Below are 15,633 nucleotides of genomic sequence, written 5' to 3'. Positions count from 1 at the left end.
ATACACACATATACACTATCTCACAAGAGTACACCCCTCACATTTTTGTAAATATTTTATTCTATCTTTTCATGTGACAACACTGAAGAAATGACACTTTGCTACAATGTAAAGTAGTGAGTGTACAGCTTGTATAACAGTGTAAATTTTCTGTCCCCTCAAAATAACTCAACACACAGCCATTAATGTCTAAACCTTTTTGTCGTTTTCTACCATATAAGCCTTTGGGAGGGCTTGATTGCTTGCACTTGTTACTTCGACCGACGTTCACTTCACCCTTCTGAACACACACACACACACACACACACACACTTCTGACAGGGACGCCTTTCCACACCCCAAGAACACAAGAGCTCGGGAGGGATTCCCCAATCAACAGCGACTGTGCTGAAGGGGTAAATAAAGTTGCTTTCTTTCCCGCAACCTGTGGTTGCACGAAAGAAGCTCGCTCCATCTAACGCATACTTCTTCAGAAAGTCTTTTAGAAGTCATGGAGTCATTTAGGTTTTCAGATCTTTATCAGGCTTACAAAGGCTTCATAATGGCACCCACCGGTTTCCTGCTTCCGCGTTTTCCTCTTGGTCCTCGGACCCACGCCTTGCCCTTCTTTCCATCCCATCTGGCGCAGCAGCTGTACACCAACAGTGATCCTGAAGAAAGAAGAAAAAATTATATTCCATTTCTCCTGCCGTAAGATACAGATTAAAGCTACACATACATTTTTTTTTTCTGTTAAAGGCTAAGTTAACTTTTTCCAGAAAGTAGCCTATGCAGTCAAGGACTCCCAGTAGATTAAAAAAAAAAAAATCTGTGCTGCTTTGCAAAGTGATCGTTTAAGCTGTAGTAGGCCATTTGGGTCCATTGACATACATACACCATAATAAATATATATATATATATATATATTTTTTTTTTTTTACACACACACACACACACACACACACACACACACACTATTTAATCGGCGTAGAACACGCACTTTTTCCCCCTTAATAACAGGGGAAAAAAATTGTGGGTGCGTGTTATACGCCGATTGTGAGCTTCTGTGCGGCTCTCGGGCGCTTTTGGAAAGCTGAAAGCCGCCGAGATACACAGGACATCCGCTCTGTATCTCGGCGGCGCCATTTTAAAAAAACGGCAAGCCTGCAACGACACTGACAAGGCTGCAAATGACTGACAAGGCTGCAATGCAAGGCTGCAAATGACACTGAAAAGGCTGCATTGATGGGCATTTAAATGTAAGTTTTTTTCCTTCAACTTCCCTCCTAAACTTGGGGTGCACGTTATACGCCAATAAATACGGTATATCATATTATATATCTCTCACTTTCTCAGCATTCCCCAGAAGTGTCAGTGAAATTACCACTTCAATACCAGGCACCTTCATCCCCTTGCTGCCCGTGACAATTTTTAGCTGTCAGCCTGGTGCAATTTAAATGACAAATTGCGCAGTCATGCAACACTGTACCCATATGAAATTTTTATATATATTTTTTCACAGAAATGTAGCTGTCTTTTGGCGGTATTTAATCACCACTGGGAGGAGGTGGGGGGGGGGGATTTTTTCTAAAATCTTTTTATTGAAAGGAGGTACATGACAGTTTTTAAAATGCGTGCAACACGAGCGAACAAAACACTGCGGTACATCTTAGGCCGCGTACACACGCGGGGACTGTTCGCTCAACTTTGTCCGCTGAACAGTGTTTCGGCGGACAGTCCGCTCGTGTGTGGGCTTTCAGCGGACAGTTTCAGCGGACAGTCTGCTGAACAAAGTTTTTCGGAAATTCCGAAAAACTGTCCGCTGAAACAGAGTTTCAGCGAACAGTCCCCTCGTGTGTAGGCTTGTTCGTCAAACTAAGTTCCGCGCATGCTCAGAAAGGATTTACATGCCGAAGTTTGCATTGCAGTGTATAGGACGTCGTATTTTTCGTCCCGTCGTACGTGCCGTTCACGTCATCGTGCACGGTTTCAGCGGACTGTTCGTTCGTCGTGTGTGGGCAAGTCCGTCCATGCTAATTTTGAGCGGACTGTTTGCTGAAACTGTTTGACGGACAAAGTTGAGCGAACAGTCCCCGCGTGTGTACGCGGCCTTACAGTGCAAAAATGTCAATGTCTTTACAAGTACACTGCATTTCTCAGCATATTGATCCCGATACAAGCTATAGAAAACACCATAGAAGCACTAAAGTACAATAGCCATTTCTCAAATATTTTAGTGATATAGTTACGTGTTGGTTACAGTAAGGGCAGAAGAACACCAAGCATCCCACACTTTGTTATACTTAGTTGGGCAACCCCTATGTTCAAATATGAGTTTTTTATAGGGTAATACCGATTCACTAACCAAAGCCATGGATGGATGGTGGTCTGGGCTGGATTTACTTAAGTGCTCCAGCTTTATGGGCCATAAATAATGTCTCCAGTAGCATGGTCGTAATATTTCTTGGCCATTGCTCCTCATTGAGGACCCCCAGCAGACACACCAGTGGGGTACATGGAACAGGAATTGATGAGACCACAGACAATATCTCTATCACCTGTTGCCAATCTCACAATAACTGGACAGAGCCACATAACATGCATGGACAGGTGCACCTAGTGCAGGCAGAGGTAGGTATATGGTACATTATGTGCAGTCTGACCGGGGTCAGGTATGTTTGATGTAGCATATAAAAGGTGGATTCATTTATTGTCGATTGTGGGAGAAACAGATAGATGGGCGGAGCACGCCGCCTCCCAATTCTCAGATAAATCAGGGACAAGTTGTTGCCACTTGATGCGCACCTCCAGTGGAGCCCCACTAGTCATGGCAGAGAGATAAGTTATAAAATGTTGCAAATAATCTTTCTTCATAAATTTAGCCCAAAGTGTATACTGGTACATTTCTTTGGTGAAAACAACCCAAATCAGTGTATATTATTATTTAGTCTGTAGGAAAGCTATAGAGTCCACAAACTAAGGTATATATCTGAAAATTGATCAATCCTGATGTACTGATGGCCTATCATTTCTTGAGGCACAAAAACCCCAGGATAGTACAAATGACCCCTTTTTAGGAAAGCAGTCAGTCCAACGTATTTAGTAAGAGGCTTGGCAAGATTTTTGAAGTTGTAATTTTGTGTCACAATTTTGGGGAATTAAGAAAAAAAAAAAAAAGGGGTTTTACTTTCTGTCACCAGTGCAGTAAAGCATCATCAGGGACACGGACTGCTTACAGTACGATTTTATTATATATATTTAGACAACACAGGGTTTACCCATAGAAACACTGTACTACCTTGGAGAGGTGATCAGGATTTTTATTTTTTTTTGAATACTAGGATTGCGTATTACAGTGACCTGTTATAAACAACAATTTTTCCTGCATAAAAAGCGATTCATTCAGTGTTTACTATTGTGATTAGCCCTGTCTGTACCATTTGACCACTGTAACCAATCACAGGGATGAACACAATAGTACACAATGAATGGCATTAAAGTGGTTGTAAACCCTTACAACACACTTTGACCTACAGGTAAGCCTAGATTAAGGCTTACCTGTAGGTCCAAGAAACAGTGTAGGTTTAGGAGATATTTGCTGAAAGACAGGCACCGCTGTCTACGGCGCATGCGCCGTAGACAGCGGCACGCAGGCGCACTGAGTGCGGCACCGTCAACAGCGAATATGCCGCGCGTGGCGGCTCCCGTGCGCATGCGCGGGAGTGACGTAATCGCGGCTTCGCCGAATGACAGCGGCGGAGCAGCGAGACCCACCGAGAAGATGGATGCTCCGGACTACAGGAGACAGCGGTGACATCGCTGGCTCCTGTGTCAGGTAAGTGACACATAATGGGCTACTATGCAATGCATAGTAGTCCATTATGCTTTACCTTTGCAGGGAATGAAAGAGGAAGTAAACTCATCAGGGTTTACTTCCTCTTTAATGAAAGCCATCCATTGTGTAGAATTGTCCACAGCGATCACATGGTACCGGCAGTGGGTGGGTACACTAATCTGTCATCTGCTGTGTATGGTGGCCACAGCAGGTGACAGATCGCTCCTGTGGGGACACCCACCCAGAACGAGAGCTATAGACAAATGGCGGCCGGGTGGGAAGTTGTTAAATGTTTTCTTGGTCTCCAATTACGAGAGCTTCACTTACTTCCTATCCTGATGACCACTGTCCCCTGGACAGAAGTTTGGGGATTTTCCACAACAGGCAAACAGATGGCTTTAAAAATCTGACAAATTCTAAACCTTCCTCTGCACTGCATATATTCAAGAGAAAAATGGCCTCTGGTGCATAGCAAAAGCATGAAGTACATATACTGAAAAACGTAATCCGGCACTTACAGAGCTTGAAAGGAGAACTCTCTGTGGCCTGCTTTAATTCAACATTTTAAAATAAGGTCCTGAGGAAGAGGAGATGAACATCACTGAGTGTTCACCTTTTAAGTGATTGTAAAGTTTTGTTTAAAAAAAACAAAAGAAAAAGAAAAACAAACAACATGTTCTACTTACCTCCTCTGTGTAGTGGTTTTGCACAGAGCCACATCTTCTCGGATCCCTCTTTGCTATTCCTGGCACCTCCCTCCTGTCAAGTGCCCCCACAGCAAGCAATTTGCTATGGGGGCACCCAAGCCAAGTCACAGCTCCGCGCCCCTTCTCTCTCCTGATTGGCTAGGTGAATTTGATTGACAGCCGCAGGAGCCAATGGCGCCGCTGCTGTGCCTCAGCCAATCAGGAAGCAATGTGCTTCTGGAAGAACGGTCAAACATTCCCATAGACACACTCCCAAACCTTGTGGAAAGCCTTTCCAGAAGAGTTGAAGCTGTTATAGCTCCAAAGGGTGGACCAACTCAATATCGAACCCTATGGACTAAGACGCCTTTATAGTTGATATGCGCGGAAAGGTAGGCGTCCGAATACATTTGACAATATAGTGTATATCCAGCATTTATCAATACTGTTGCCAAGAAGTGAGGAAAGCACAGAGGGTATTCCTTCTCCACCAGTCCAAAACCAACAAAAAGTTTTGGGTGTAATTCCAATCAACCCAATGGAGAATGAATATCTTGTTTTAAAAAAATAAAAATAAAAATAATGTATTACTTGGCAGGTGCAATTAAGTCCTCCAGGATGGTGGCACCTGGTATAGGTGCCGTGACTGCTGCTAGCTCTCTGGCCTTCTCCCGAATCTTGTTATTGGTTTTCGAAGCAAAATCATCTGTTGTCATAATTTCATTTGGGGCTATACCAAACTCACCGAGATCCTGTAAAATAAAAAAGAGCAAACATTTCCAGAACTTTTTTTCTCTCGTTATTCTACACTGTCACATGGTAGTGCTAGGAAAGTTCTCAGCCCTGTGTCTGGGTCCCCTTGATAGTTTTGCCCTCTGTATTTGTCCTGGTGGCTATTGTCTCCATGACAAAAGGGGTTAGGACAGCCGACGTTTTACAGTTCTCACAAAAACAAAGAGGAAAGGGCAAATCTTCTACCATGGACTCCGATGACAGCTTAGAGGCAAAATTTCCCTTGCTTTGTTCTTTATTTACATTTCCTCTCACATCTGCAGGACAGGAAGTGAAGGGAAATCTCCCCATTGGGACTCAAAGCAAAAACAAACCAAACGATTTTTAGCCTTTTCGTGACCCACAACTGGCAACACACTAAAAGATGACATTGCATATTTTCGCCAGGTTGTCTTACCTCCTCATCCATGAAATCCTCCGGCCGACTAGCTTTGCTTTCAGATTTTCCCTGACGAGACGACACAAATGTGGAAGGGGCCCATCCTAACACAAGAATGACAATAAATGAATAACAATTTGTTAGCTGAACCCCCTGGTCTGGTGACATCACCCCATTTCTTCCTGCAGTGGCAAAAGGGAACAGCTATTCTGCCAGGACTGAGCGGCACTCATGTAAAGATGTGTGAGCGCTACCAAATCCCAGTGCAATGAAAATGGACAAAATGACTGTTTTCTGGCCTTTTCATTTTTCAAATAATTCATTTAGGTGACGCAACATTTTAGAGTCCTACTAAACTACATACGATATTTGAGCCCGGGAGAATGGGGGAGACCTTTGAGCTCCAAAAATGCATTGATTGTTTCACTGCATCACTTCCCGATGGTGGCATCATGTCACTTGGGCCAGGGAGTGCCTCCTGATGGTGGTGACATGTCTCTTGAGGGGGGTCACTTCCCCACTGTGTCACCACATCATTGCTTAGGTGGTAGCTTCCAGACGACGCCGGCACATCACTAGAAGGGGAAGTCACTTGGGGGTGGTTGCATCTCAACTGCAGAAGCCATATTACTTGGAAGGGAGGAGGAGTGTCTTCTCAACAGCATGAGCCACGCCTCGAGGGGTTGGGGTAGGTTCCTGGTAGTGGCGACACATTGCTTGGGGAGGGGTTGTCAATTCTTGACTGCGCCATCTCATTTGGAAAGGGGGGGTCTTGGAAAGGGAGTCTCTTCCCGACCATGGTGCCACATCACTAGTCATTTTATGATGGCGGTACTACTTCCTTCCAGGATCGCCATGTCACTTGAGGGTGGTGTCGCTTCCCGACTGCGGCACCGGGCCACTTCAGGAAGGGGTTGTTTCCCCGACTGCGGCACTGCACTACTTTCGGGGGGGGGGGGGATAAATCGCTTCCCGACTGCGGCATCGCGCCACTTCAAGGGGTGTGTGGCTTCCCGAATGCACCACTTCGGGGGGGGGGGGGTAGCATCTCCATGACAGAGCCACATCACTTGGGCGAGAGGGCAGAAATTGCTTCCCAACAATGACACCACGTCACTGGGGGGAATCCCTACTCAGTATCCCACAAATTCCACTGCCTACCCCGCCCCCTTTGGAATGCTTGAGATTGCTTCCCGACAGGAGCGCCACAATATTGGGGGTCGCTGCCCAAAAGCTGTATAACATGACCTTTTCTCAAGGGATGCTTGGGATCGCTCCCCTATGGCAGCGCCAATCAGGACCAGCAGATATACATGTCGGGTAATGAAGGCGTATCGCCCACCGCTCTGATTTACCTTCCTTAGTACCAACAGTATTAAAGTAGCCGGCAGAAAACCCGCCAGTGAAGGCGCCATGGAAACGCTTGAACCGCCCCTTCTCATCCTTGACCGTCTGCTCCTGCAGCGGTGTCGGCTTCTTGGGCTTCTCTCCTGTAAAAGCAAAAATGTTTATATATGAGAAACATGCAGTACAGGGACAATGACAGGCGACAATAATAAGTTGTATGGAAGTTCCCTGCACAGCTCAGAACTACAAGTCCCAGCATGCCCTGCGAGCAGCAGCTTATAGTATATCAGCCGGGAGCTCGCAATGCATGCTGGGATCTGTAGTCCCGACAAGGCCATAAGGCTCCAAGTTTACTGACAAGAGCCGCATTAGCCAACAACGACTGACTTTTCCCCCCAGTAAAGCCCCTTACAGGACCCTAGTGGCGCTAAGATATATCAGGGTATCTCTAAGTTTCTCATTACCTTCCTCATACTGCTCCAGACCCTTCCCATAGGTGACAAAATCCTCCTCGCTATCGCTGTCCTGCGCCGCCATCTTTGTACACCCAGTGCGGGAGCCGAGCGGGGACAAAACTTCATCACATGACTGGTGTCACCGCCACCTTCCTCCTGCTGGGGCGTGTCTAGGGTGGCTGGGTGTTTCCATGGCGACGCAGCCATGCTCTTTTAATGTGCACAGGCCCGTGTGTTGTGTACATGACAAGGCCTGCTGGGATGTGCAGTACTTGCAATATGAAACAGATCCCAGCTATGAGATTCATTTCTCTCTATTATTTTGTGAACATAAAAGTGTTTTTGGTGAATCATTGTTATGCATTTTAAAGACTTATGCACATTTGTTGTCTATCTTGATATGTTTATTTAAATGATTTATATTAAATTATTACATTATTTATAATAAAGTAGAACTAAAGGAAAAACTTTTATTTTTTATTTTGCAGTGGGGAAGGGTTATAACCCCTGTCATTTTTTTTTTCGCCCTATAGGCAAAGGTGGAAGTGGGGATTTCCTTTCACTTCCGGTCACCAGAACCAAGCCTTTTTTGTTTCAGCAGGAACGGTGGGAACGCAATTCCAGCACCTCCAGCATCTCCAGGACTGAATGTATGTAATAGCAAAGGGGAACTGGAGGGTTTACTGATGCTGGCTGCTGGGGTATCTATTGTTGCTGGAGGAGGTCTATTTATGCGTTGCAGTCTATTGTTGCTGGGGAGGATCTTTTGTTACGGGGGGGGGTCAATTGTTGCTGGAAGGGATCTATTGTTTAGGGAGAGGTCTACTGTTGCTGGCTGCTGGAGAGTAGGGATGAGGGAGACATTTCCTGATGCGTGGCTGCAGAGATCGGGAAGTGTCTCACTGCCTGTGATTAGCGCAGTGCCGAATTCCTGGCGGGCTCTGCACATGGGCATAGTTACCAACATTGTAAAAAAAAAAATTCGGGACACTTTTTTGGCAGTAGGTGGAGTTGTGTTATAATTGGGGGGAGGGCATGCGGTTGTAGGTGTGGCCTAGGAAAAGGATAAAATGCGCGCCGCGGCAAAATATGGGCATGGTTTACGTAAAATAGTGGGCGTGGCTTACATGGGGCGTGGCTCAAAGGGGTGTGGTTAGTATCTGAGATGAATGCGGAATGGAGCGGGAAAGGGGGGAGGGGGAAGGATGGAGGGACAGCAGCCCCCCGATCCTACACCACAATAGCAATGTGTTTTCCAGAGTTTGACAATCAGCAGATAAAGATACTCCAAATACCTGGTGTTAGCGCTTCAATCATCCCGGCGCCATGATTGTTATGGTGTCAGGATGATTGAAGCGCATTATTTCTATTATTACATTGTAATATGAAATTAAATCATTTAACTCACCATAATGCTGAATCAGTGGGAGCCATGAGCGCGTCACTAGCCACGTTGCCTGCCACCAGATGCCATCAGGTGCCCCCAGCAGAGTCTCTCCTTACATCAGATGCCCCATCAGAGCAGCCTTCCTCACATCTGGTGTCCAACAGAGCAGCCTTCCTCACATCCGGTGTCCATCAAAGCAGCCTTCCTCACATCCGGTGTCCATCAGAGCAACCCTCCTCACATCTGGTGTCCCCATCAGCCCTCCTAACATCTGGTGCCCCTCTGACATCCAGACAGACTGGCCCCCCTGATATCCAGACAGACTGGCCCCCCTGACATCCAGACAGACTGGCCCCCCGGCTAACAGCCTGGCCCCCGACATCCACAGTCTGGCCCCCGACATCCACAGCCTGGCCCCCTGGCAAACAGACTGGCCCCCGACATCCACAGACTGGCCCCCGGCAAACAGACTGGCCCCCGACATGATCCACAGACTCACTGGCCCCCGACATGATCCACAAACTCACTCTTAAAAATGGCGGCCGGTGGAGACATTGTCTGGCAGTGGACCTCTAGCGGCCGGCGGCAAAAAAACAGGAAATTAAATTTCCCGGGACAACCCGAATTTCCTGCAACATCTCCCGGGACAAAATTAATTCGGGACAAATGTCCTAATCCCGGGAATGTCCTGGGAAATTCGGGACAGTTGGCAACTATGCATGGGGTGTGCGAACACGCCGGAGCTCATCCTTAGTGATAGCTCTCACCAGGAAAAATAAAGATGGGGCCCCGATTTACACACCTACTCTCAAGAATTAAAGTATAAATAGCTGATAAAATTAAAAATATATTATTATTAGTACTTTCAATAAAGGGGGGGGGGGGGGTGTTTAGGGCACAATACTGGGATCAGGACAGCACAGTACAAGTGTCCATGCATTAAAATGGCCCTGCCAACTGTCCCTGATTTTGAGGGACTCTCCCTGATTTGAAACAAAGTCCCTCTGTCCCTCCTCATTTGTCCTTTATTTTGGTCTGATCTATATAGTTGTATATAAAATGCACTCAAAATGTGTCAATTTGTAAATTGCTGCATTTGTAAATTTCATAAGCCAAAATAAGGGAATAATAGTGGTAAAAAAAAAACTTTTTTTACAATTCTCCTTTAAGCAGGTGTGGCAGGGGGTGTCCTATGCTTACACACTTTTGCTAATAGGTGCCCCCTCGTTCCCATCTCAGAAAGTTGGGAGGTATGGGCCCCATGCCCAGTGCGTGTTTAGCCCCTGAGGCCATGTGAAATCCTGGCGTTTCAAACTTGTGCAACCTGCATTTTGTCTCTCGCCAGCCCATTCATTTCAGTGGGTGCCCCACCCACAGAAATGCAGCACATTGAAGCACATGGTGTGAGTTAGCACGCTTGAAAATGCACCGCGTTTGCTGATGTGTGGAGGTGCCAATAAGAATTAATGGCACCTCCATGCGACTGCCAAAGACCAGGGCGTTTTGCTTGCGAGTTGGGAACAAGCAAGATTTTGCAAGCATTACTGACCCACAAAGAGAAGCCTTATGTGCAGGTGGAAGGTACAAGTGCACTGTCCTGTGCCGCTGCAGGCAAATTGTCAAACACTATGAAGAGCAGTATGCACCCAGGGACGATGTTCTGGAATGCAGACTGCTTGCATTCCAGGCATTAGTCCCTGAGCACATGCTGCCCTAAATGTAAGTACCACAAGGTGCACCGTCCAGCTGCAGCAGATGTCAGCTTCTCATAGAGTTTGACAGGCTGCTGGTAGTGGGGCAGGAGAGTGCACCTGTACCTTCCTCCCACCCCTAAACCCCAGAGCCTCATGCACCATCACTATAAACCCAGTGTCTATGAGGCCTTTACGAAGATTCACCCTCCTGATTTGCCCTGTTGGAGAAGCTCTCTCCTACGGTGGACACCCATGCGGGCATGCTCCCGAGTCCTGCATCTGTGTCCATTCACAGAATGCAGGTCTTTGCCCCGTCCCCCCATTCCCCCGGCGACGCGTCATTGGATTTGATTGACAGCAGCAGGAACCAATGGCTACACTGCTATCAATATATCCAATCAGGTCACGAGACACCGGCTAGAGCTGGTGTGCTCGTTCCTGGCCGGTGAAGGATCGGGGTCGGGTAAGTAAAACGGGGGCTCGGCGGGCATTAAAGCGGAGTTCCACCTAATTTTTTATTTTTTCTTAAAAGTCAGCAGCTACAAATACTGTAGCTGCTGACTTTTAAAATAAGGACACTTACCTGTCCAGGGCACCCGCGATGTTGGCACCCAAAACCGACCCATCCCTCAGCTCTTGGGTGAAGGCGCCACCATCTTCGGTAAGGGAATCAGGAAGTGAAGCCTTGAGGCTTAAATTCCTGGTTACCTACAGCACATGCGCGACTCGCACTGCACGATCCCACTGGTCCCTACTGTCTTCTGGGACCCGTGTGCCTCCCAGAAGACAGCGGGGAGGGGGGGACAGAGAAGGCGTCGAAAGTGGCGCAGATACCCGTGGGTTGCTCGGGTATCTATGCCCGAAAGTGTGAGCAAAATATCTGTATTAGACAGGTATCTGCTCCCCCCTAAAAGGTGCCAAATGTGACACTGGAGAGGGGGAGGAATCCGAAAAGTGGAAGTTACATTTTTGGGTGGAACACCGCTTTAAGGTGAAAAACCATGAGGGTTTACAACCCCTTTTAAAGTCCCCAAACCCCCTCATATACCCACTTTATTAACCGGTTCCCGACCAGCGCACGCCGAAGTACGTCGGCAGAATGGCACGGGCAGGCTTATTGGCATACAGGTACGTCCAATATTTAATTCCGCCCTGCCATTGCAAGCGCGCCGCCGGCGGTGCGCTCGCGTGCCGGTCGGGACCCCCCGTGAGTCCGGTCGCGGGTTCCGCGGACTCGATCGATCGCGGGCATACCCGCGATCATCTCACGGGGCGGCTACATGGAGAAATGCTATTGTAAACAGCATTTCCCCATTCTGCCTAGCAACTAGTGATGCTGATCTCTGCTCCATGTGATTGGAGCAGAGATCAGTGTTCACTAAATGAAAGCCCAGCCCCCCACAGTTAGTAACACACCCCTAGGAACACTTAACCCCTACACTGCCACCCACTGGTTAACCTCTTCACTGCCAGTGTCATTTACACAGGAATCACTGCATTTATATAGCTGTGATTGCTGTAAAAATGACAGTGGTCCCAAAAATGTGTCAAAAATGTCCAATGTGTCCGCCATAATGTCGCAGTCACAATAAAAAACGCTGAGCGCCGCCATTACTAGTAAAAAAAAATTGTTAATAAAAATGCCATAAAACTATTCCCTATTTTGTAAACGCTATAACTTTTGCGCAAACCAATCAATAATCGCTTATTGCGATTTTTTTTTTAACAAAAATATGAAGAATATGAAGAATACGTATCGGCCTAAACTGAGGGAAAAAAATGTTTTTTATATATATTTTTGGGGGATATTTATTATAACAAAAAGTGAAAAAATTATGCGTTTTTTCAAAATTGGCGCTCTATTTTTGTTTATAGCGCAAAAAATAAAAACAGCAGGGGTGATCAAATACCACCAAAAGAAAGCTCTATTTGTGGGAAAAAAAGGACGCCGATTTTGTTTGGGAGCCACATCGCACAATTGTCAGTTAAAGCGACGCAGTGCCGAATCGCAAAAAGTGGTCTGGTCTTTGACCAGCAAAATGGTCCGGTCTGTAAGTGGTTAAATAATACATTTTTCATATACTTTACTCAAATCTGATTCTCTGTAGTGTGACGATTTAGCATGTCTCCTGCACTAGGGCAGCCAGTCTGGCTTGGATGCACCAGCATTGGTCTGAGCAATACCAGTTGAGCCCAGCACAGATATTTTGTCAATAGTGAAAATACAAATCCTAGCCAGTGCTAATTGTTCCCGTGTTACTGGGGGAATCAGGTTGCACACCATCTGCTATGACCTGAAAGATTAGGAATATTCCTTCGAGAAAAAAAAAATAAAAAAATTCTGTTTTATTAAAATAACGAGAGAAAGAATGACGTGGGCCTGTAACCAGAGAGAGCCAGAAATCACAGCATCCGATCCTGTTTTATTTTGTATTTTTGCTACCCCAAACCTCCCCAATCCGAAATAAATTAGAAGACAAATGAAAGAGACATTCTCCGACGGCACACACGAGGCTTTGCTATTTATTATTTATTCCTCCAATCTTAAACGCGCCATCTAAACATATAAAGGAATATAATAATTGTTCCTATCATTTATATACAAAGTAGTTACACAGCTCTGTGCCTTAGGCCCCATTCACACTTGAGCTGAGCATCTTTGTCATTTTTCGGGGGGGTTTAACCACTTCACCCCCTTCCTGACCAGAGCAATTTTTGCGATTCGCGTCAATTTAACTGACAATTGCACGGTCATGTGATGTTACACCAAAACATAATTAACGTCCTTTTTTTCCCACAAATAGAGCTTTCTTTTGGTGGTATTTGATCACCTCTGTGGTTTTTATTTTTTGCGCTATAAACAAAAAAAGAGCGACAATTTTCAAACAAAAACTATATTCTTTACTAATAAATATCCCCAAAAAATAAATAAAAAAGCACATTTTTGACCTGGTGTAGGCCGATATGTATTCTTCTACGTATTTTGGTAAAAAGAAAAAAAAATCGCACTAAGCATCTATTGATTGGTTTACGCAAAAGTTATCAGGTCTACAATATAGGGGATAGATTTCTGGCATTTTTATTATAAATTTTTTTTTTTATTAGTAATGGTGGCAATCTGCAATTTTTATTGTGGCTGCGACATTGCGGCGGACACATTGGACACTTTTGACACTATTTTGAGACTATTGTCATTTACAGCGGTCAGTGCTATAAAAATGCACTGATTACTGTGTAAATGACACTGACAGGGAAGGCGTTAAACACTATGGAGTGATCAAGGGGTTACGCGTGTCCTAGGGAGTGATTCTAACTGTGGGGGGGGGGGGTGGGCTCACTAGAACATGACAGAGATCACTGCTTCCGATGACAGGGAGCAGTAGATCTTTGTCATGTTGCTAGGCAGAACAGGGAAATTCCTTCCCCCGTTCTGCCGCTCCGGGACACCGGCGGACATAGAGTCCGAGGGACCCGCGGGCACGGTCACGCAGTACGTGGCGGGCGTGCGCGTACCCACTAGCCCCGCAAATTAAAGGATAAGTACAGGTACGCCCAATTTCCCACCGCTGCCATTGTGCCAACGTATATCGGCGGTCGGCAAGCGGTTAAGCGTTTGAGGCATTGTTGCATGCTTTTCCGGTTTGAGATTTTTTGGGGAATTATTTTCAGCCAATAGAAAACTAGTTACTAAGCAAGAACATGCAAAAAAATGCAGTGGCAAACAAACTAACAAAGTGGTTAGAGATTCCACCTGTCAGCCCTAGGGTCGTTGGTTCAAATCCCAACCACAGTATTACCTGCCTGGAGTTTGCATGTTCTCCCTGTACCTGTGTGGGTTTCCTCCGGATACTCCGGTTTCCTCCCACATGCCAAAGACATGCTGGTAGCTTAATTGGCTCCTTTTTAGACTGGCCCCTATTATGTGTATGTATGAATGTGAGTTTGTACCGATGTGGACCAATGTGAGTGTATGAGATAATGTAAAGTGCTGCTAGATCAAACTGCCTTCATTGTACGTTGGCACTTTGATGCTAAATACCATTCTTATGGCAGCAGTTAACTTCCATAACCCTGGTATTTTCAGCAACGGTTAGCGGCTGGCTTTCAGATAAAAGTGGTCTCTGTGGCGGATTCACTGCAAGATCACTTTTATCAGGGGCAGGAGAGCCCCCCCCCCCCTTCCTCCGCGTTCTGTTAATCTCCGCTCTTACCGGAGCCGCCGGTAGCGGCGAAGACGATCACATCCTTCCCCCTGAAAGGCCTGGAGCTGAGTGAGGGAAAGACAGCCCCCGCTTGGCTCCAAACCATTGAATGGCAGAAGCGATGTCAAACTTCCGCCCAATGGTCTTAAAGGGGGAAATTTTATTTTTTGCAAAAAAATTACATTTTTTTTTTCATTGCATTTTTGTGTAAATATGAGATCTGAGGCCTTTTTGACCCCAGATCTCACATTAAAGAGGTCCTGTCATGCTTTTTTTCTATTACAAGGGATGTTTACATTTGGGGGGTCAGGACAAGTTTGATCATTGGAGGAGAGCACACTGAGTTCCAAGAATAGCTAGAGAACTGACCACAGTGTATTCTCCTGCTTAGTGTGGTCAGGTTTTAATGGGAAAGCAGAGGGACTGGCAGGAACACCAGGGATTTCACTTAAAGGAAGCAATACAAAGAGAACAGGAGACTTTCTCATAGAAGTACATGGTACAGCAGGCACATATCAGGAATATGAAGTGTTGGGGTATCAAACGTTTTAAATACCCCTCTGAGTCAGAGGACATGCCCAGCATCAATTCAAGGAGCTCAGGAAATTCCGGAAGCACCACTGGAAGTACTGGTAGACATTCTGCATATGCCATTGGAAGCACTGGTAGGGATCGTGGAAGTCCTGATGGGGATTTGGTGAGCATCATTGGAAGTACTGGCAGATATCCTGAAAGTCCTGGCAGGCATGATCTTGGTGGACCTGGAGGTCACATGAATGCTGGGAATGCAGAGATGGGAGGTGTAGGCGGATGTTCTGGAAATGCAACGTGGTGAGACATGCTCCTAACAATACCTAATAAAAGAAAAATTGCAGGA

At 46.1% G+C, this 15,633-nt stretch overlaps 1 protein-coding gene across 1 annotated transcript in view; it reads right to left on the bottom strand.

The window, feature by feature from the left end:
- Nucleotides 1-7,604, bottom strand: part of GPATCH1 (G-patch domain containing 1) — a 54,424-nt gene extending 46,820 nt beyond the window's left edge. The window contains exons 1-5 of the mRNA XM_077452685.1: nucleotides 7,483-7,604; nucleotides 7,027-7,161; nucleotides 5,690-5,775; nucleotides 5,092-5,252; nucleotides 553-650 (exon numbers count right to left, since the gene is read on the bottom strand). Of these exons, the coding sequence (XP_077308811.1) occupies nucleotides 553-650; nucleotides 5,092-5,252; nucleotides 5,690-5,775; nucleotides 7,027-7,161; nucleotides 7,483-7,555 (553 nt within the window). The 5' untranslated portion in view covers nucleotides 7,556-7,604. The remainder of the gene's footprint in view (nucleotides 1-552; nucleotides 651-5,091; nucleotides 5,253-5,689; nucleotides 5,776-7,026; nucleotides 7,162-7,482) is intronic.
- Nucleotides 7,605-15,633: the final 8,029 nt, after the last annotated feature.

The sequence above is a fragment of the Lithobates pipiens genome, unplaced genomic scaffold (assembly GCF_037356315.1).
Source record: "Lithobates pipiens isolate NorthernLeopardFrog02 unplaced genomic scaffold, aLitPip1_a1.2 Scaffold_10, whole genome shotgun sequence".
NCBI lineage: Eukaryota > Metazoa > Chordata > Amphibia > Anura > Ranidae > Lithobates > Lithobates pipiens.
Note: the sequence above shows the minus strand (reverse complement) of the source record. Positions and strands in the feature narration are given on the sequence as shown.